The sequence below is a fragment of the Artemia franciscana genome, chromosome 14 (genome assembly GCF_032884065.1).
Source record: "Artemia franciscana chromosome 14, ASM3288406v1, whole genome shotgun sequence".
NCBI classification, from domain to species: domain Eukaryota; kingdom Metazoa; phylum Arthropoda; class Branchiopoda; order Anostraca; family Artemiidae; genus Artemia; species Artemia franciscana.
Window position 1 is genome coordinate 28,153,216 of NC_088876.1, and position 24,334 is coordinate 28,177,549.

At 34.8% G+C, this 24,334-nt stretch overlaps 1 protein-coding gene across 1 annotated transcript in view; it reads right to left on the reverse strand.

The window, feature by feature from the left end:
* Window positions 1-17,188, reverse strand: part of LOC136035770 (tRNA-queuosine alpha-mannosyltransferase-like) — a 20,734-nt gene extending 3,546 nt beyond the window's left edge. The window contains exons 1-6 of the mRNA XM_065717741.1: window positions 17,062-17,188; window positions 12,345-12,431; window positions 10,350-10,470; window positions 4,987-5,154; window positions 2,131-2,349; window positions 450-704 (exon numbers count right to left, since the gene is read on the reverse strand). Of these exons, the coding sequence (XP_065573813.1) occupies window positions 450-704; window positions 2,131-2,349; window positions 4,987-5,154; window positions 10,350-10,470; window positions 12,345-12,431; window positions 17,062-17,173 (962 nt within the window). The 5' untranslated portion in view covers window positions 17,174-17,188. The remainder of the gene's footprint in view (window positions 1-449; window positions 705-2,130; window positions 2,350-4,986; window positions 5,155-10,349; window positions 10,471-12,344; window positions 12,432-17,061) is intronic.
* Between the last annotated feature and the right edge of the window lie 7,146 nt (window positions 17,189-24,334).

Here is a 24,334-nt window from a genome sequence, read left to right on the forward strand (position 1 = left end):
TTACAGAGGAAGAGTGGCATAACCTTAGAAATACTAACTTAGGAAGAATACTTGCAATTAGTCGGGTTAATAGAATACAACCCAGATCAGAGCTATTTCCAAGCAATCACAAATAACAGATGAAATTTGGTTTAAAAGATGGCGATACTGGGTGACGTGACTCGCATGAGACAAGGGAGATTCCTCTACGACTTTTGATGTTGGACTCCTCAAGGTCTTCGGAGGAGACGCAAACAAAACAACAGAATACACCATACCGTTCTCTTCCTCGATGAGCTATGGGCATTGGCCCACGGTTGTCCGACCTGGAAGTTGACCGTTGCAGCCGTATTCCCCTCCAGGCATAGGAAGAAGTATTTCTAAGCAGGCAGAAGTCAAGTTTAGACGGTTTTCCGCCGTAAAGAGCTTGTATAAGTAGTATTAAGTTTAAATAAAGTATATTGACTTACATTGATACACCAAAGAATTCATGAACAGCCGTTGATATTACAACGTCACCTCGTAATAGTGTATCAAAATATTCAGCTTTAGTCTCAAGGTAACCCCATCTGAATACATGCTCTGAAAGCTTTTCTTTTGCTTCTTGAAATATTGGAGGATTATCTGCGTAAGATTCACCCAGCACCGATAGTCGAAATTCAAATTTCTCATCGCTCAACTCGAAAAGTGCACTGAAAAAGTCATTAGGGTTCTTGTCATGTTCCCTGAAAAAGAAAAATCAGTGACGTAAAAGTGATATCTGTTAAAGATGAACATGAATCGAATTCCAAACATGTGTCTTTACGGTCTCACCTACAAAATGTCCAAGAATATATTAGAAAAGCAAGCACGGCAATGAAAAAAACACAGGCATGGGATTTCACGGACACAAACACTCCCTTCCATCCCAAGGGACTCGTATAATATAAAAAAAAAGTGGCCCAAATGCTGTAAAAAGTTGGTACTTTCCTAGTTTGAATAGTTTTTTTTACATTTTGCTAAAGAATTTACAGCTTTACAGTTATCGTTTGTTCATTCGTTACGCATTTTTGTTTAACTTTCTGGTTGCTTGGAAAATTCTTACCCCCCCCCCAAAAAAAAATGCTTGAACTATCTTGACAGCTCTGCTACAGTGTTTCAAAGTATCGCATAGTTTATAATTTTTGTAGAACAATATTAAAATAGATTTTTTTCATGGTTTATTGTACTATTGTACAATGAACTTATTGTATTATTTTTTACTGTCTTTTTTATTTTTTAGTTTATTGTTTTATTCTATTATCTAGTTTATTTTATCATGTTCTATTACTGCGGTACGAGTAGGGTTATAAATTTTATACTACCCTAATAAAATATGTAGATTGGCTCTATTAATTTTCTAATATATTGTTTGGTTCTCAAAATATCTGATAATTATTTTTTACCAAATTTATTATGTTTCAGCTTGCAGTAAATTGCTAGAAAATTTTGCCTGTAGTTCCAAAATCCTTTTTAAGCGAATACTAAAAGCCAATGAAATGAAAAAAAGCCCCTTGTCGAATTACCTAATCATTGTCAATAATAAAAAAATGAAATAAACAAAATACCCAGCGGTAATTTTTCATGTATTTTTTTTTTAACATTCAGTGATAAAAATTTAGCAGTGGTAAATTATGATAATCAGTAATTTTTATCATTAATCAAAATGAAGATCGATGATTGTATGTAGACTGGCTCTATTAGTTTTCTATATATTGTTTGGTTCTCAAAATATCTAGTAATTCTTTTTTACCAAATTTATTATTTTATAGCTTGCGGTAAATTACTAGAAAATTAAGCCTGTAGTTCTAAAATTCTTTTTAAACGTATATTAAATGCCAATGAAATAAAAAAAGCCCGTTGTCAAAACATCTAATCATTCTCAATAATAACAAAAAATGAAATAAACAAAGTACCCAGTGGTAATTTTTCATATATTCTTTTTAATTTAATTTAGTTGTATTCCTTGTCAATTCAATGATAAAAATTTAGAAAGACATCTTTATTCATTCCATTCTGATAATAAATTATGATCATCTGTAAATTTTATCATTCATCAAAATGACCACATACCTTCTATCATTAAAGAAGGGGAGTGGAGTCAATTATAAAAAAAAATGTTAGAATACGCACCATCGATGATTCCAAACAATATGAAGTGGACCGTTCTTCTCAAAGGGCGGTAACTTAGGAACTTCAATGGGAAAATAAAGGACAATTGACTTTTTCGAAATATTTTCTGGAATATTCTTAATCCTGTAGTCTGGCATTAGCTTCAAAAATGGAACAATGGCATGTAAGAAACTCTGCATGTTGTATTCTGAATTGAAAACTACGGCATCTGCAACAAGACTATTTTCGAAAATTAGATGTCACTCATGCTAGATGCCTTTTTTTCAAGAAAAACCTGAGGCCACGCCACAGTAAAACTTGAAGTAACTATAGCACCAATTATGCACCATCACTTTTAGGCATAAAATTTATGATTGACTACATAGAGTTTGGATTTAAGACATAATTTGTGTTTTAATTAGAAATGATGGTAGCTGAGAGTCACAGATTCCCTATTTGAGAAATGAATTCAACGAAAAATACAATATAGAACAATGAAAAGAATAACTAAGATAGAGTAAAGATAAAAATAATAATTAAAAAAAGGTTAGAGTTTATCCAAGTGTGTCAAACTATTTTCTTGCTATTTCAGTTTTCCGCTTCTGCACTATGACTGTGACGTTATAATTCATAGAAAAACAGATGTTAATCATGAGACGTGGCTTTTTTATCAACAGATTATGACTATGGTGTGGCTCAGGCATAAAGTAGGAAGTTAAAAGTTAGGTTTGAAATGGTTTGGCTCATGGTATGGTGCTGCTCAGGCATAAAGTAAAAAGTTAAAAGTTGTGTTTTTTACGATGTGGCCCCGGCATAAATTAGAAAGTTAAAAGCTAGGTTTGCGATGGTGTGACTCATGGTATGGTGTGGCTCAGACATAAAGTAGGAAGTTAAAAAGCTGGGTTTGCAATGAAGCAGTTCATGGTATGATATAGCTAAGGCATGAAATAGTAAGTTAAAACTTCGATTTATAATGGTATGGCTTATGGTATGGTGTGGCTCAGGCATAAAGTAGGAAGTTAAAAGCTAGGTACGCGATCATGTTACTCAAGGTATGGCATGGCTCAAACATAAAAAATGGAAGTTAAAATTTGTGTTTGCGATGGTGTAGCTCATGCAAGGGTGTATCCAGAGAAGGGGGTCAGGGATTTTGACCCCCCCCCCCTAAATGTTGGGCAACTGGTAAAAATATAACAAAAATAAATATAAACACATTTTGATGCGTTTTTTTCAAATTTTTCTGAAGGATTCCCACCCCTTAAAAAATCTTTTTGTACCCCTCCCCCCTCCAAAGAAATCCTCGATACGGCCCTGGGCTGAAGGTATGGTGTGGTTTAGGCATAAAGTAGGAAGTTGAAAGCTAGTTTTGCGATGGAGTACCTCGTGGTATGGCCTGAATCAGGCATAAAATAGGAGGTTAAAAATTAGGTTTGTGATGGTTTGATGTCAACCACAAATCTTGGTTTTTTATCAATATATAGTCAAGTTGTATTCTGATGTTGTTATGACCGATGATGATGGTTATGACTATGATGTGGGTTGAAAAGTAGGTTTGCGATGCATGGACAAGTTTATTCTTGCATATGTCTGTAAAAAAAAAGCCGAGACACATGAACGATCTGGTTTTTCCTTGATTTAAATGTCACACTTGCACGATAGAACTAAGAAACTGAAGTGGCAACAGTGGCAAACTGGAAACAACATGTTTCCAGAGAATAGCCTATTGTTGCATATATACATGTATTCTTCAAAAAATGTGTGCAAATTTTCTCTCTGATTGGTCGATCATAAAATTTAGGTTTAATTGTTGAACAGTGCCCCACTAACCTGATTACGCAAGGAACATTATTTTAATTTGTCAACTTAATTTTTGCTTTTTCTGTTCTATAAACACAAAATTGCTCCAATTTTTGGAATAAGACACCTTGACGCCAACAATACAAAGTATAAGCATTTGGAGGTTCCCCTTTCTCCTTCAAAAACTCTTCTTTTCATGAACCTTGTTAATTCCTCCTCCAAGAAAATTGTCTCTCAAAAACGCAGTATCTTTATATTTGTGTTTTTGTTATAAGGTGTTTCTTATTACATTATCACTTGACCAACAGCTTTAAGTTTGTTTCAGATATGAGTTTTCTAAAAAAAAAAAAGAAATATTTCTCTCTCTTTTTCTGTATATGCATAATCTTTCATTTCGTTGTGTTATTTTTTTTCCTGTTTTTTTTTAATATATTCTATCGAGATCATAATCTGTCGCACTATTGTCACCATTGGTACGAGACAAATATGATTGTAACCAATCCTGTGAAGAATAATACGCTATGAAAAAAATTCATGAATAAATTCATGAATTTATTAATTTTTTAAGATGAAACTAATCAGCGAACAAATAATAAGTAGAAAATAACTTCAGTTCAAACTTCCTTAAGTAAAAAACCTAAAAAGTAAGACTAGAAAAACATGTTGGATACCAGGAAGACAACCCTTAACCCCGTTTAGAGTGTTTTTTCACTCCTGGCCAATCCTGGCCAAAACTATTAGCAAGAACTGTATCGACAAAGGCGAATCCACGAACTAACCGGGAATAGTTACTAGAAATTGCTAGAGAAATTTAATATAGAGAATTCTCTGAGAAAATCTTCCTGGGTTTTTAGATCGAAACTCAGAAACTTCGATGTATGAAAATAAAACTTACGAATATCTTTATTTACCGAGTTTGTTTCTAACAGCTTTGTTGCGTTTTTATGCTTGTTTCTATTGCTTGATTCAGGTTGCAGGAGGAAGGGAGGAGGAGGGTTGGGTGGAAAAACTGAGATTTACAGGAGGTAGTTGCCCCCCACCCCTTCCCCATACTAAATTACGCCCCTGATTTTCACTTACCATGTTGTTATTTGATTATAGCCATATTGAAAGTCTCTTTCTTTCTTTTCACGTACTGGATATACTAGTTGATTTTCATGGAAGTAAACTATTTTCTTTGCCTTGCCTAGGTCTGGTCTTAAGCCCATCAGCTCTGCCAAACTCAAAACAGAGCTTGTGAAAATATACCTAGAAGGCAGAAGAGAATAAGATTAAACCTAGTAGACGGAAATTAACTGGTGATTTACAGTGTGAGTAAAACAAAAAGGCTAAATTTACAAAGTAATTAAGAGGAGAATGTGGATGGATTATCAAGTAGCTTAGTAACAAAGGTTACAAAAATGCTCCGACGTCCTTCTGTGCGGGTACAAATCGGGAATAAATAGGAACCATGGAAGAAACGGGTCGAAAACATCTGGATTGAACAGTTTTACGGAAAGGTATTCTGCTTGGTGTAACGATGAATTTTCCTTCTCTCCTGTGGAGTAATTAGAATATCTTTTTTTGCAAATATAAAAAATGTATTAGAGGGCAGGCTTTTCAAATGGATAACCTTTATTAAAAATTTCGTTAGAAAGGCCAAAATGCCACACAGGATCGAATCACCAGTATCTGTATTGCAGAGGGGGTGGAAGGAAAACCTTTATCTGATACATAGATATACCTCCCAAACAGGTAAGGCTTGAATCAATCGTGAGACAATCCAAGCAAAAAAGAAGATGAAAACTTAGAAATTTAGGACACAAAAATCTTTGTCTAGACTAATGTGCACAAACGAAGTGGCATATACAAAAAAGATATTCTTTTATACATGACATTTTCCAGTATTTTTGACTCCGTAGAAAGAACGAAAACCGGTCTATAATTTGAAACCAGTGCGCCATTTTCTTTTTATCAATTTAACAACTTTAGCTACTTTGAACATTTCAAGAAAAATACGTGATGCAAGAGACAAATTAATCAGATCCACTTTGGGCTCTCAAACCAAAGGAAGAATTTTTTGGGAGGAGGGTTTTATTTAAGTTATTGGATTTATCGACCGAATATCAACTAGATTATTCTAGATAAGCAGCTTCATTTTTATTGCAAAGAAAAACAAATGGACTGATGTCATAGGAGAATGTCTTAGGGATCTCATAGAGGAATATATTCCTTTTAACGCTTCCTCTTGTGAAGCATCTGCAGAAGGCAAGACTCTAATGTATGTATTAAGAACATTTTCCGCACACGGCTAATCTCAGGTTGTGATAGAGTAGCGAAAAGGATGTCTTATGTTTCCTGTGAGAAAGAGCTTCATTGGTGACAGACCTAAATTTGAGTAAATTTCATCTACATTCCTGGATATTTTCTAAAAAAAAATAGTTCTTCTTTGCAGACCTCAAAGAACTACAAGAGCTAATTATAGGTTTGGGAATGATAAGGGTAGGGGCGAGTTCACTTGCCTTTCGGGTCCAACTCCAAGTGTTGTAGATTATGTGCTAATTAATACGCAATTTGTACCTGAATCAATAAATATGGGAGCATTAGATTTAGTTGGATCTGATCATAGAGCTATTATGCTTGAGGTGAAGATTGGGCAGTTTGTGGACCACGGTTCACGAGTAAGAAATTTCTACAATTCGGATTATAGAAAAATAGGTTTAGAAAAACGAATTAGAAATGATTTAACAGATAAAGATATTGAGGCATTTAAAAGGGAGTTCTTAGATTCGCATGTAAAAAAAGCGTTAGAAGACAATGAAAAAGATGCATATAGTGTAATTATGCTGTTAAATGAAATAATGGGCAGTTGTGCAGAATCATGTGGCCTTACTAAAAAATTAAAACAGAATGAGGGATATTTTGATTTGGATTGCAAGTTAATGAAAGAAGAAGTAAAATATTTATTAAATCGTTTGAATGAATTTGATGGCGCGGAAGATCAAAGTCTGAGATTGGCTAAATATAAAGATAAAAGAAGAGAATATAAAAGTTTAATAAAAAGAAAAAAAAGAGTACGAGAATAAGAAGAAACTGGATATTACTGATGATTTTAGAAATAAAGATTTTAAAAAGTTTTGGGGCTTTATAAAGAATGATAGTGGAAAGGGAAATGTTAATACCTAGGCTGTTCCGGAAGCTGATTCATGGCCTGATTGCCTAAATAATTTGGAAGGTGATTGTGTAGATCTTCAGGAGGTAGCGCATACCCCAGAGAAGGTTATTTATCCTATGAGGGAACATGATTACGATTTAGTGGGTGATGTGAATGGCCAAGAGATTAAGTCAATGTTTAAGAATTTAAAAGGTGGTACTGCTGCGGGTGTTGATGGTATACCAATATTGTTATTTAAGAATTTTCTTTCCATTTTGATGCCGATAATTGTTCTTCTTTGTAATAAGGTGTTAACGTCAGGGCAATGGCCAAGCGCTTGGAAGACATCATTGTTTATACCACTTTTTAAGAGAGGAAACCCGAAGGCTCGTGAAAATTATCGTTTAATAGCGCTTGCCCCTGCTTTAAGCAAGGTTTTAGAGAAAATATTAGATACCGGGCTTTCCAACTGGTTAAACGAAAATAATTTAATACATGAGGAACAAGGAGGTTTCAGGACAGGGTATGGGACGACAGATAGTGTGTTTATTTTAAAGGCATTAATAGATAAATATGGAAAAGGTAAAACTTGTCTTTATGTGGGATTTCTGGATCTCCATAAGGCTTTTGATAGTGTCGACAGAGAGTTATTGAATGATGCCATACTAAATATTGGCCTTCCCCATTCATTTGTTAGATTGATACTGAGCATGTATACTTGTGTGAGTGGAATCATACAAGTTGGTAATAGGTTTTCAAAGCTTTTTGATATTAAGCGGGGAGTAAAACAGGGCAGCACCCTTTCACCTAAGTTGTTTAATATTTTCATTAATGATGTTGTTAACTTCCTAGAGAATAGATGGGCTCCGAAAGTTAGCCTAGGGACTCAAAAACTATCTCTCTTACTATTTGCAGATGATATTGCTTTGGTGGCTAATAAACCGCAAGATCTACAGACACTTTTGAATCTCATAGAAGAATATTTGCAGATAAAAATTAAGGCTGAATACTGAAAAGAGTGAAGTTATAGTTTTTTTTAAAAAGGAGTGTTGGGGGTGATGAAAAATATACATTTAAATTTAATAATGAGGAACTATTTATAAGTAAAAGAACAAAATATTTAGGCTTTATCTTATCAGAAAACGGAAGCCTAAGGAGTCATGTTGATGAAATAACTAAGAGAGGTAGGGTGGCCATATCAGCAATATTTAGAAACCCGACGATAATGGGGATTAAAAACCTAAAAATGCATAAAAGAATATTTAACACAAAAATTTTAACCGTGATAGAATATGGAGCAGAGATATGGGGTGGAGAAACGGTGGAGCAGCTGGAGTCCCTTCAGTTCCAGTACTATAAAAGAGTGTTTGGTCTATATCAGACAACTCATTCACAAATTCTGAAAGGTGATATGGACCTGTTTTCTTTAAAGCTACGTAGGTATATTTTAATGATTAGATTATGGTTGAAGTTAACGAAGAGTAATGAAGATAGACTAGTAAGAGCGGCATATGAACAGATGTTGAAATGTGGTTTAAAAACCTCGTGGCCATCCCAAATTAAATCATTACTTGAAAAAGTAGGAATGCCTTATTTATGGAATAATGGTCTTTGCTCTAGTGATGTACCAACAAATTTAGAAAGCCAGGTACGATTTATATTACAGAGTCAGGAAATTTAGCATTGGCAAGGGCTGGTTTTACAACCCTGCAACATTATAATCAGGCAAAACCTAGTTTTGGAGAGGAAGTTTATTTTAAATTTAATTTACCGGCTATGATTCTACGTCGTTGGATTTAGCTTAGGGAGAATTGTCTTCCAATCCAAATAAAATAAAATAAAAAGACAAAAATAAACTGACAGTTGGTCCTGATAGGCGGTATGTTTGTCCCCTTTGTAAAGATGACGATGAAGACTTGGATCATTTTCTCCAGAATTGCCCGGTGCTCTTGGATTTACGGGAAATATATTTGCATGGGATTAATTTGATGCTTCTGGGTATTCTGCAAAATAGTAACCCAACCACAATATTTCGAGTGGGAGTGTATATAGATAAATCCTTAATAAGAAGAACAAGTTTTATATGACTAATTTCTTTTGTTGTTAGATTAGGCACTTTTCGCGTTGAATTCTGTTTTTTTGTGGGTGTTTGTAATTCGTACTGTTGTTAATTTCCTTGCTTGTTTGTTATTTATTTATATTTGTGTGTGTATATGGCCCATGGGCTTTTGAAATAAACTTATCTATCTATCTATCTATATACTAGTAGGAAAAACGCAGTTGGAAGGAGACCAGAAGAAAACCAAATGAAGAAACTAACCTGACTTCGTTTAGCTTGTTAAAATTAGTTTTAAGTTTTATTTTTATCATCGTTTTCAACATTCTTTGCTTAAAAGCTTGCATGAAGAATGTTTCATATTTGTTATAAAACTAGATGGCAGATGATATGGGGAAAAAGAAAGAAAAAACTAAAAAAATCTGAAGTATTTAGCAAAAAACAATGGAACATAGTTTAAACTAAAGTCCCAATTTAAAAAGAACATTTAATAAGTAGCTAAGAATAAAGCAAGAAATTTGCCATCTATGCAGCTAAAATTATGGCAAGTGTGATACCTAAAGAGGACATTGTGAATAAACTGATTTGGGAAGCCCTTCAAATCGCTTCCAAGTTTGAAAAGCTAGTTCAAGTTACGTGGCATCCATTAGACCTTGGTGATTCATTTATATCTAAACCAATCCTCGCCAGGATACGGCCTTGGGTTCATCTTTAAAGAAGGGTAAGGTTGCAAAACATTTTTCACACAAAAAAGAGAAATATACCCTGCAAGCACTGGACATACAAATTCCATGACTTTATAAATCGTTCAGATAGGATAGTAGAGAGCCTCTGCTTTGAAAAATTCCTTTATACCACGGATATTATCAGTAAACCAATGAACAAGTGTTTTTTTAATGGGGTAGGAATAGGAGCGACAAGTAACACAATATATTTATTGGGTTTTCCTCCTATTACTGTAGTTTATGTCCAAACCAATATGGCAGTATATCATTCTTCTTATCAATTTCCAAAGTTTGGCAAATAAAATGAACAAAATGACAACTCAGGAGTAGATCAAAGAGTAATGATAAATACCCATATCTCAAGACCCCTTTTTTTAATTTTGTTTTTTAAACGTTTTTGTGCTGGTTCTTAACCGAAATTTGGAACTCGTGTTTTCCCTATTTGCAGGGAAGCTCACAAGATTCACCATATTTCGTAAGATTTAAAGCATTTTTGTTGAAAAAAGCTGAAATTCTGAGAACTGCTTACTCAAATTCTAAATATGGTATCTGTTCCCATAAAATAAGCGCGGAGACTCTGGCTCTCCAATGCCATTTCTTTGCCGTCAGTGTTGCCAAATGTGTTTCCATTCCAACCGTCACAAGAGTATCTGTAAGATTGATAAAAATGTAAATCCAACGGAAAGAAGGCGATATTTTAATTATTGCCAAAGTATACCAATATAACTTACTCCAGCATTGAAAATCAGAACAATCGTATAATATTGTGATATTGATCGTGGTTGCAGCGGTAGTTTCAACCTAATAAAAGACGAACCTCGACCCATAGTAACCAAAAATTAAAGAACGCGTTTGAAACAAAACTGACAAGCGAGAAAATAATTGCCATTTCTAGCTGATTCAGGGTTGTTGGTGGTAATTAATCTTAATAGTAAAATACTATTTTAAAAACAAATTTATGGGAATATCAAAAGCAGCCCAAAAGCTCTAAGAAATGGCGTGCAATCGAAATAAAAAGTACACCATTAGAACTGCTGCTGCCGAATACTTTATACAGTAAACTTACAGTCCCTTGGGTTGAACAATGAGGAGAATGAATTTTTGCACGGATGGCACTTATGTGTCGTCTTATTTCCGTATTTTTTCATTACCAGCGCATAGACCAAAGACCCAGCGTCCACATCTCAATTCTTGAAGGGTAATTCCCAGAGTTTAGAGTATATGCATACAGAATTCCCACATCGGTAGCCCCTCTACAATTTTTTTTTTTTTTTTGACTAAAAACTCGAAACTTCTTTTTTTAGTTTGTATTATCTTTAATGAAATAAAATATTTAGTTAAAGATTCAACTTTTTTTAGACAAGTAATGATACCAATACTAAGCTATAACTAAAAAATTCTATAAATTTTAGAAAAAAAAAAACAGCCAAAATTTCTCTATTAAAAAATCATTATTTAAAAAAAAACATTGTCTTGGACCGTTCCGGAGGTAAGGAAATTTCCTATTTTGCAAACAAATGGCACTTGGGACGCCCTCTCTGACAGCCTCTATCTCAGGTAAGGCGTCTTTTTGACGAGAACGAGACAAAAACGGGATATAATTTTCCTTTGAAGTAGTAAATTGAATAACAACTGCATCTACTTAGGTTCTTGTTCTTCCTGACTTGACATGAACTATACTATCTATGTATGACTATACTATACAATGTAATCTATACAATCACAAACACAAAAACTAGCCTAAGCCACAGAGAATCAGAAACTAAAGTGAATTGGATCTATTTACATGGCTCTTACATGACTGTGTAATAAAAAGTTCTAGTCGCATTATCCTAGGTAGCGCTCCTGAGTTCAATTTTTAAAAGTAAAAAAGGCTATAAGAACCATTTCCATAGCCTGAAGAAAGTGTATCTTCATGTGGACGAATTTTGACACGTTTCTGTTTCGGATTAAAGCGAAAAAAAAATTCCTTTTCTGACCGGAAAACTTCCCTTTACAGAAGAATTGTTGCATCAACGAACGTGCTATTGACGGTAGAATACTAATATATTGATCTTTTTTATGTGCGTACTCTGAGAGTTTTTTTTTTATAAATTTTCTTGGAACGTTTTACAGAACTACGCTTTCAATCAAACATACAAGTATTAACATGGTGACGTTGCTTTGATTGTTATTGTTTGACAAAATACGTCTTCCATAGTTCTTCATTCGTCGAAATCAAGCACCATAGGTGACGGTGTAGCCTTGCTTGAAAATGATAGATGACGCTAATAATTCCCTTCTTGGACATGCCAATTTCGAGTCATGATTCTCATGGTTACATCGTGTAATATAAGGCCTGGTTTTTGATTTTCGCGAATTTTAAAGAAATTCTAGAAGTAGAAACGTAGTTCAATATACTAATTATGATAATTCTGGTTCAATGTTAAGTACTATATTTTCTATTAATAAATTCCTCAAGAAAATCGAAATCTTATTCGGAACTAAGCAACAAATTAAACAGTAAAATCAAAATCATACAAACCATTTATTTTGTCAATCAGCTGTTTGTGCGAGCCCCCATAAAATGGTTCGATTAAAAGAATTTTCGGTTTGGTGCTTTCCATTGTATCTGAAAAAAATATGATAACCACAAATTACATATAATTTTTGCTATTTTACATCAGCTCATAGCTTAAAAAAAAAGAACATGAGAGAATCTGAATATCCTTTTATCTTCGTGGGTGATATTAACCAGTGCAGCACTAAATGCAGTGCAGTGCAGGCAGCCAATTCTTAAAAAGTCGCTAGGTGGTTGTTACTAGGCATGGGTACCAACAGATGGACCAGAGTAGTTATTTTCTACTTTACCTCAGGGGGTCCAAAATGCAAATGAATTGTAAAACCATGCAGCATTCTAAAAAATGTAATGCTCTATTTTTTCATAAAAACCCTTGGTTCTTAAGTTCGATATTGCTGAAAATGTCTATTCCCAGTCTTTAGGGCAAGATTTCAGTGGACTATCGCGATTTCTGCCAGAGATAAAATTCAGTCTTCCACAGAATATTTGTATCTGTTATTTTACAATTAATTCATAAGTAAAAAAATTAACGACATCTAAAAGTTTTTTTTTATCTAACTACTTTACCTTTTTATTTTATCCGAACTAACTAATTTTCAGGAATTCATCTTCTACAACTTCAAAGGTATTGATCCGAACCTATAAGCAGCATGGATGCAAATTTTAGCGACTTGGATTACAACTGCATGCAAATAGTTGTAGGGAGAGAAAGCATATCCATCACGCAAAGACTTGTCCAAAGCTTTTATGAATACTTGTATATTAGACCCCAACCATACGAATTTTATATTTACTTCCCCCCTTCGGAAAATCTTCTGATTTCCTCCCCCGGAACCAAAAGCAAACTCGGGGTATGAGAGAACAAAGGCAAATATATACTTTACTTCTTTCGCATATTTGTGTTGGTTCCAGTGTTTTATGTAGAATGAATGAATGAATGAATGAACTTTATTACCCGTAAAAGTATAAAAAAAACACAAAGTACGGGGTATTATAAAGAAACAAAAGCAAAAAGATAAACAGTGAGAAAAAAAATTCAAAGTAACAAAAGACAACATGGACTAATTAACCAGTATCTATATGGAAAAATGCTGCAGAGGGTCATAAACGTGAATAAAGTTGATAGTCTTTTTACATAAATCATCACTGGAAGACCGAATCCAACAAGACACATCTATTAAACCAAATCGAGCATCTATTTTTCTGTTTCTGTGCCATCTAGGAAGCTGGAGGAGGAACTTGCAATATCTGAAATAAGCCGCACATAGCGAGTATAGCGATCTTTCTTACGAAACAGATGAGCCATGCCTGATAAAAACAAAAGCATAGGGGCGCAATAAGCGTTATAAATCAGGCACAAACCGTTGCGGTTGTAACGGCTTTTGTTTGGGGATATTTTTCCGTAAGCGACGCGTAGATTTTTCACGACTTGATTGACTAGGGATGAACAGGTAATGGAAAGTGTTGGACCGAAACACAGACCAAGCCAACTAACTGAAGAAGAACATGGCAGAACTTCAGTCCCAGCAACGAATGGAGCGACCGCATAAGGGCTGTTAAAACAAATAAACTCGCATTTAGACGTATTAACTGACAGTCCAATCTTAGACAGTTCATTGATTAATATAGTAAAATTGGAAGGGAATCCACGGTTTCAGTTTTGAATAATTTTCCAGGAGTACCTAAATCAAACATGTTCTAAAATTAAGGATTTATATTATACTAAGCCAAAACAACGGTCCAATAACTAACATTCGTGGATAAAATCCACAAAAGTATCAATTTCCTTCTCTAAGAAGAGCCATTAGATACTGCCATTAGAGCCATAAGAATCTGAGCAAATTCCTCATTCTGTATAGAGCCTCCTTTCCCTCCCCCTAGCCACTCTTGATTATTTTATCCATACTTTATGTAATGCTGGGACAATACCTATTTGATTGTTTTCATTAAAATTCCTGTTTTTCATTACCTTTGAATGGCTTTTCGATAGATACTGATTCGATGAGACCCATGAGGCACATATTCAATCTTTTGTGTAAGGGACTTAAAAAAGACAGCCAATAGAGCCTTAAAACTATAGGATATTAGAGAGGGAGTAGTAAAAATCAAGAAATTTTGAGAAAATTGGAGATTCTCTGCATACGCAGCTTTTACACAATTATTGCCCTTTGAGACCATTATTGTTACATCTGCCTAATGGGTTGAGGATGAACTAGGAGTTTTGATCGATATTTTTCCTCCTATAGAGGCTCTGAATTTGAACACTTATTTCTTCGTCAACCTTCAACACTTATTTGTTCAAAACCCAATTTCCTGAGCAATATGTCCAAGTCTTATCGTTCTCAGGCATTGATATTTTTCTTCTTGGAATAATCTCAGAAGATTGAGTCCAGATATAAGCTTATTTATACTTCACTCAGGTTTTTTTTTGTCATTATCCTGTGTACCATTCGCAAATGAAACATTTTCAGATCAATTGCTGGCGATTGGAAACGGGAAGCTCCAATTTGACTCAATTCCAGGACGTATACAACTGCCTCCTGAATTCTGTAATTCAAAAATTTACAGATTTATGTCAGAATTTTTGTTAACCGAAAGACAATTGAGATCTTTTTAGTGACGTCATTTAATTTTTTAAATTTCTTATTTAAATTTAAATTTTTAATTAACATTAAATTTTTAATTTCTAACATTTAAGTTTTTAACATTTTAACTTTTTAACGTTTAAATTTTTAGTGATTCTATTTTAGTGACGTCAATTTAGTGAGGTCAAAAATTGTTCAGACTTATGTCAGAATTTTTGTTAACCGAAAGACACTGGAGATCTTTGACATCAGACTTGTCTATTACACTCAAAAGAACGCCAAGACCTTCTCTCTCTATCGCTCTCCAATTTTCCCAGTCCTTTTCCTGGGCTCAACTATTTGTCTTTCAAGGGACAATAAAGGCTTCAGAACTTCAACACAGAAATCAGAGATAATAGGAACTTCGGGGTGATAGAGACTTTGTTTTACTGTTGTTTTACAATCAGGGTAGCCTTGGAAAGTGAAAAGCCTAAAATTTCAGGTCGTAAAGTATGCCTTATCATCTCGTTCGAAATTTGTTGAGCCCTAGCAACCGTGTATTGGAATTTCCAAGTGTTTTACAACAAAGAATTCTGCCTACAATAATAGGCTATCCATACATAATACAAAACATCAATCCACATTAAAAGGGAAAAACTTGGTTCATACTGTTGTTGTCCTTAACCAGCTAGCCAATCAGATCCTTTGATTTTTTTTTCTCTAGGCCCCTTGTAATCGTGTTTAAAATGATCATCTATCATTTTCTCTAGGCCCCCCTGTAATCGTGTTTAAAATGATCATCTACTAGCGTATATGTTTACGCAAAAATCTATTCATATAACCATGAGGAAAGACTGCGAAGAAGAAAATAGAGAATTTATTTTAGAGGAAAAATAAGAACAATAGAGAGTAAAAATAAGAACAATAGAACAATAGTAGTTTTTTTTACAGTGCAGCTTGTAATACATCGAAGTATCTCGAATTCAAACATGGATATTTTAATTTTACAAGAGAAAGAGAAGCTCAAAGACACAGCAATGTATATTTGGAGTAGACAATTTGCTTAGGAGACATCATCGGCAGGGTCGTATCCACAAAGAGGGCTTGGGGCTTTGACGCCCACCCCTCTGAAGAGTTTGTCAGACGCGTAAAAACGTATATAAACAAAATTTTGATACATTTTTTTTAATTTTCTTTTGTAGCCTACACTTCCGAACAAAAATTATGGATGTTGTCCTGATTATAAATACATCCCATTCATAAAACAAATTCTATGTAAGCTACAGCCCCTCCGTTGGAGGATCCAGGTGGGAGATGGGTGTGTGCCCCCCTTACATGGTGGTGGTATTTAGGGATAATATCATATTTTCATATTGAATGTCATATATTTTGTAAAGGGTAAACAGCTGTTTATTTTCTTTTATGGCGGGGTATTTTTTATAACTTATTATTTTTTGTATCAATACTTTTATATCATTTTAATTCAACAGATTTATTAGAGCTTTGAGCCTCGGTAGATTTTAGATCGAATTTACGACCATTTCCACAACCTACCTACGGCGTATGACCGTTGAGGTTCCCTTTAAATTGCTGGTATTCCTTTGTTCCCAAGTTTATCGGAGTAAAATATTTTATACCCCCCCCTGAAAGATCCTGGATCCGCCCCTGTGTCCCTCTATACCCCCTGCTCTGTACTCTACTCTAATTTTAATCTTATGCTTTATTGAGAATATAGTCAATGGATATAATAAGTGAAACGTCTAGTGCAAAGAGTGATCAAATATAGGATAACTTTTGTTTGCTATAATTTTTAACCCAACCCTTTGGTTTTATTTGAAGTAAACTCAAGGTTAACTTAAATACGAGGGGGCTGCCGTCCTTTCAATCCTTAACTATTCGGGGTACGATTTAATTTTCCACAAAATGATCCAAAAACAATATTCACCCCTGAAATGGCAATTGCATTTTTTTTTTCAAATCATTACATCTACATTTGCTAGGAAACATTTTTCCTGGGGGTCTCCCTTCCTCCGTACAGATACCCTACTGCAGACCCTACCTTCCATAGTAGTCCGTGAAATAGTTTCCTAGATAAAAGTTTCAAGGGCTATCATTACCTGTTAAGATGTATATACCAGATGGATCCATTAATCTAATTGACACTAGGGTAATGAGCTCTTTAAATTCGCCATTAACTTCACTAACATCGTAAGCTTTGATGTTCGACATAAAAACAAAAAAGAAAAATTGAAATTCTACACCCGCGGATTATTCCATTATCTTAAAATACCCATCAATCTTAAAGTGACCGCATTGCTTGTTTGACCTCATTCATAAATCAGATACACTTCCCAACAAGATTTCAATGAATATATCCATAGACAATATGTATGTTAAAGCTAAAGGTGTGAAGACCAATGTTCTGTGATGGATGGGATTTGACTTCATTTACACCATACCTTATTGAATTTGTATACGGTCCTTTATAAACATGAAAAGTCAGGGTTTTGTTGCCTGCTTAACACCTTGGGTGTCGAGGGTTATCAATTTCATGTTTAATAGATTCTAAGAATATTATGTGTTTTGCCTAGTCGAATTTCTGCATGCTAAGTGCTTATAATGAGCTTACACCAAAGCTGGGTAGATAATGTACACATATTTCGGCCCATGACAGTCGTTTCCCCATGACAGTTAGGGGTATTCAAAATACCGATACTGGTACATGCAAGTGACTTCTTCCTCTGGTACATATCAAGAATACTAGAGAGGCTCATGGAAAACCTTCATACCTCCCAAAAAAATCCTTGGGTTCAACCCATTCGCAAAAAGCTCTAGGGGGCCATGAAGACTCCGTAAGTACTTTGATTTTGAACGCTGGGCTCTGATTTAAGACCCAGCTTTTTCCTTAAAATCTGTATTGGGTCAGATGTTCCGATAGGTCATTTTGATAACTTGCAGTCGTCTATTTATAGATATAAACAAAACAGCAGAGAAGAAAATAAGTTCAACTGGGGTAATTTTTAGCCCAAATATGTCGTAAAATTGTTATTGTCATTAAATGTACGTTTGATATCGTTAAATAACATTGAGTTGATTTTGAATAAGTTGAATTGACTTAGAAAAAGTGTTATCAGAGTAAAAAGGTGAAATTAAGTGAAAGGTTAAATCATGGTTGCAGCAAAAGCTGCAACTTAGTAATTTTAGTAAAATTAGTAATTGACTTGACTTTATTAAAAAAGAAACGATATACATAAATCTTTATACCAAGGAGATAGAGAGGCAACTTGTTTTGTCTCCTTTAGCAATGGAGAGAGAAATAAAGAAGAAGGAATTCCACCTCAATAGCCCACACGGATTACACAGAGAAAGAGAGAGAGAGAGAAGAAGCGGAAAAAAATCGACTCATGGAGACACGGATGAGACTTATAAACTAATTTATAAATAAATCACTTTACATTCAGTCCCCGCTACTAGAGGCAGAAAGAACTATCTCTTTCAATTTTTTTTTATATGTATAGAGTGATGGTGACTCACTTATTAAATCAAGTAGTTTATATTTATTGGCAATCTCGGGAAGTTGGTATCTTAAACTTAGTCTTGATCTCTCATTTTTAATAAAAGGAAAAAGAAACTTATTCCTTGCTCTTGATAAAAAAAAACAAGTTTTTTTTAGCTGAAAGCAAGGAGCGACATTAAAACTTAAAACGAACAGAAATTACTTCGTATATGAAAGGGGCTGCTTCCTCATCAACGCCCCGCTCTTTACGCTAAAGTTTGAACCTTTCTCTCAACTCTGCTTTTTAAAACAGTAAAAAACTTTAGCGTAAAGAGTGGGGCGCTGATGAAGAAGCAGCCCCTTTCATATACGAAGTAATTTCTGTTTGTTTTAAGTTTTAATGTCGCTCCTTACTTTCAGCTAAAAAAACTTGTTTTTTTATTTAATTTCTGAACGTTTTTGAGTCAATGCATGCTTTGATTTTGGCTCTCCGCAGAGGAATATTTAACACGAAATTTGCAAGTTTATATATTTTTTTTTTTTGCTAAATGTCTTTCTCATAGTTTTGATCGAATGATTTTGAGAAAAATGGAACGGTGGAGGAAGCCTAGTTGCCCTGCGATTTTTCGGTTACTTAAAAAGGCAACTAGAACTTTTAATTTTTTACGAATGTTTTTATTAGTAAAAGATAAACGTAACTTATAAATTAGCTTACGTAACGAACTTTTGTAATCTCATGTTTTTATTACATATATGAGGGGTTCACTCCCTCATCAGTACCTCGCTCTTTACACTAAAGATTAAATTTTGTCCCAATTCATTAAGAATGACCCCTTAACCACAAAAGCCGTAGAATAAATAGTTGAAATCACTAAAAATACTTTAGCGTAAAGAGCGAGGCATTAGGAAGAGGTGAGCCCCTCATATGCGAAATAATTTCTGTTCGTTTTAAGTTTTAATGCTGCTCCTTACTTCAAGCTGAAAAAAACTTTTCATATTTATTTTGCATTGTTTTTTTTTTTAATAATGCTAGAAGATCCTGCGCTCCCTTCACGGAAATTTTCTTCCCCCATGACAAATTCCTCGATGGAAAGTTCCCCCAATAAATCCCCCTCTTGTCAACCCCTCTCCCAACCAAAACTTCCCCCTGAAAACGTCTGTGCACTTCCCAATAACCATTACTATATGTAAGCACTGGTCAAAGTTTGTAACTTCTAGCCCCTCCCATGGGGACTGTGGGGGAGTTAGTCGTCCCCATAGACATAGTTATAAGGTTTTTCGACTACGCTGAATAAAATGGCAATCTTAGAATTTTGATCCGTTGACTTTGGGAAAATAATTAGCGTGGGAGGGGGCCTAGGTGCCCTCCAATTTTTTTGGTTACTTAAAAAGGGCACCAAAACTTTTCATTTTCGTTAGAATGAGCCCTCTCGCAAGATTCTATGACCACTGGGTCGATACAATCACCCCTGGGAAAACAAACAAATAAACACGCATCCGTGATCTGCCTTCTGGCAAAAAATACAAAATTCCACATTTTTGTAGATAGGAGCTTGAAACTTCTACTATAGGGTTCTCTGATACGCTGAATCTGATGGTGTGAATTTCGTTAAGATTCTATGACTTTTGGGGGGGTGTTTCCCCCTATTTTCTAAAATAAGGCAAATTTTCTCAGGCTCGTAACTTTTGATGGGTAAGACTAAACTTTATGAAACTTATATATTTAAATTCAGCATTAAAATGTAATTCTTTTGATGTAGCTCTTGGTATCAAAATTATATTTTTAGAGTTTTGGTAACTATTGAGCCGGGTCGCTCCTTACTACAGTTCGTTACCAGGAACTGTTTGATAAATGGCTATATTTATTTTCAACCAAGAGTTTCATTTTATTGAAAAAAATATCCCTACGTTGGATTTCTAAGAACCATATGCCTATATTAAGGTGAAAAACTTGTTGTAAATGAACAATATCAAGGAATAAAAATGATGTTTTAGTTTTTAGGCAATTCTTTTGTCTTCCTAGGGTGTGTCAAGAAAAAAAGGTCCAGGATTCTTATTGCCTTGTTTTGGACAATTTGGAGGCTTCGTATATGTGAATAGAATGTCAACATCCAAACGGTTGGGCAATATTGAAAATAGCATTCCACTAATGAAAAATTAAACTTTTTCATTATTTGGTAAGGAAACAAGAACTTTACTCTATGCAAACAGCCGAGACAAAGACAAATAAAGAAAGAAAGACAAAGAAAGACCTAGACAAAGAAAGTGCAACTGCCCATAGTAAAATAAAAATTAAAAAGCATTTTAAAAAATGGACAGTGAGAAAAAATTGCCCTTTCTAGCTGATTCACTGAGGATAATAATCATTTCGATTATTCGATCATCATTACCCAGCTTGAATAGAATAGTATTTTTCAATATGTAGCATTGGTAATTCCTTAAAGATTATTTTGTCTGTATTTTTAATTTGGCAACACTAATAGTAGATATGAACTGAACACCCCATTCAGTTCATTTTTGTATGCCTGAAAACAAGTACACAGTGCTGGGGAAACAACCCGTTGCCAAACACATACCACCCAGCATGAGCCCGAGCATCTAAAAGCTTCTTTTCTTATAAAACATAAGTAGCATTTTGAGACTTCAGAAACTGGGATCAGTTTAAAAAACACAACAAACGAGTCAGTGGAAAAGGTAAATTTTCGATGATACTTCTGTAAAACAACACATTTAGAATAAAAATGCTTTTCGGAATATCAAAAAAAGATAACTGTCGGAATTTGGTCAAAAAGTCCTTTTGTAGATCTCAACGGATCTATCCAAGCGAAACAAATAACAGATTCGCTTGTCTGATCGTAAAAGAAACACATCTTTTGTTTTGTACGAATAGGACAAATCCGAAGAGTGACTTGGATTAACTTCCTGGGAGGTCTTATTGTTTCTGTAAAGACACAAACAAAACAATCACTTCCTGAAGTTAGTTCGCAGCAAACCAAGTTGAACACTCCTGTCAGTCAGTAAAAGCTTGTCGACATGTCTTTTCTGCAGGTTTTTATTTTTCTATGATTATTTTCTCTTCATTTACCGATAGGGTTTCCCCTCAATTTGTTTTACGATGCCGTAATGAAAGTTCACAGACCTTTCTCCATTTATTTGGCTGTAGAAAATAAACAGGAGAGCTTTGATTATGATTCAATCTTTTTCCAAAAAATAGTGTAACTTAAAATGGTAACCTGACCTTACTGGGAATTAGTCCTTCCTAGAAAGCCTTATAATTTCTCTTAAGACACAAACAAAACATTACTTGCTTAGGTACTCCCACACAATCCAGAATACACTCGAGAAGTAAAGTTAGGTTAACCAAAATGAAATATACCAAAACATGATGAAAATATAACACTATAGTTTATATAATAATACAATTTGGGCTATATAATTGCACATTAGAGGGGGAGGGGGTAAAGTAACATAACCTTACCCCCCTCCCCCAATTTGCAAATATATAGCCCAAATTATAAGTGACAAATGCATTCTGTGACCCGTCATTTGTCTTGGTAGCTATGAAACCGGTTTTCTTAGATCTTGCATTCAACAGACTGATTGAGTGTGTTCTGGATTGTACAGGAATACCCTTGCTGAAGTTAGTTCACAGCAAACCAGCTTGAATACTCTTGCAAGTCAGTAAGGGCTTGCTCTTCTCTTCAGATTTTCCTGTTTCTATTCTTCTTTAAGTTACAGAGAATCAACTCGGAAATAAATAAATTTTATTGCTAGCATTATTAAAATGCTAAGATTTTTAGAGGAGGTGCACACTGATAAGGCTATACCCCACCAACAGCATATATATATATATATATAATATATATATATATATATATATATATATATATATATATATATATATATATATATATATATATATATATATATACCCCACCAACAGCTAGTATATATATATAAAAATAAGTTGTCTGTGTGTCTGTCGAGTGACGTCATGTTTGTCGACTGACGAAATTACAGACCGGGACATCGGGACACAAATGACGACCGGGACACCGGGACATAGGGAATATAAATGACGACCGGGACACTCAAAGAGAAAGCAACCGGGACACAAGGAATGTTCGACTAACAATCGCCATCAAAAAAGCACCGGGACACAAATGACGACCAGGACACAGGGAATATAAATGACGACCAGGACACTCAAAGAGAAATTACAGACCGGAACACAAATGACGAACGGGACAAAAATGACGACCGGGACACAGGGAATATAAATGACGACCGCGACACTCTAAGAGAAATTACAGACTGGGACACCGGGACACAAATGACGACCGGGACACAGGGAAACAACAACAACGGGGACGCCGGGGGGCACATGGGGATATATAAATGACGACGGGGACACAGGGAATTTTCGATTAGCAATCACCATCAACAAAGCTCAAGGGCAATCATTAGAATAATGAGGTATAGATCTGAATACAGATTGTTTTTCCCATGGACAATTATATGTTGCATGTTCAAGAGTCGGTAAACCTGACAATCTATTTATATGCACAGACAATGGGACAGCCAAGAATGTTGTATATTCGCAAGTTTTACGTAATTAATAATATATATATATATATATATATATATATATACATATATATATATATATATACGACTTACGCACACGGGGGGGCTTGGGGGGCGCAAAGCGCCCCCACCTATAAGGTGTTGGGGTGGCGCGAAGCGCCACCCCAACAGCTTATATAGATATATATAAAAATAAGTTGTCTGTGTGTCTGTCGAGTGACGTCATGTTTGTGTGTCGACTGACGTCATGTTTGTCGACTGACGAAATTACAGACCGGGACATCGGGACACAAATGACGACCGGGACACCGGGACATTGGGAATATAAATGACGACTGGGACACTCAAAGAGAAAGCGACCGGGACATAAGGAATGTTCGATTAGCAATCACCATCAACAAAGCACCGGGACACAAATGACGACCGGGACACAGGGAATGTTCGATTAGCAATCACCATCAACAAAGCTCAAGGGCAATCATTAGAATAATGAGGTATAGATCTGAATACAGATTGTTTTTCCCATGGACAATTATATGTTGCATGTTCAAGAGTCGGTAAACCTGACAATCTATTTATATGCACAGACAATGGAACAGCCAAGAATGTTGTATATTCGCAAGTTTTACGTAGTATATATATATATATATATATATATATATATATATATATATATATATATATATATATATATATATATATATATATATATATATATATATATATATATATATATATATATATATATATATATATATATATATATATATATTTACAGGTGGGACACAGGGACACAACTACAATGGTGCGAAACAAATATGGCGCGTAAAGACTTACGCGCGGGGGGGGGGGGCACGGGGGGGTGCGGTGGGCTTTTATATAAATGCTGATTAAAAAAAGGTTTGAGATGGAACGTAGCACGGTCATTATTGAAATCTTCTCTCGATAAATATTGACGATGGCCTATTAGTAAACTATACGACGTTAGTTTGTTAAGCAAGAATTCTATTGGGTTCTTCTGGCATAATAACCTTTACTTAGAGAAGCTTATTTGGGAGTTTCCCGTATATAAATTGAAGAAAGGGCTATACAGATGAATTTTTACTCTCAAAAAATTATGTTGCGTGTACTGTATACAAAACTTGTCCCTGAATTTGGTTCAGCGTTAAAGTGTGTTTTAAATATTAGAAAGATCCATTTAGCCATTGATGGGCCTTAGATCTACATTTTAAAGGAATTCCCCATTTTGAGAGAGGGTTTAAACTCCCCCTCCCCCTGTTGGTATCCTGTAGTTATTGTTTAAAACC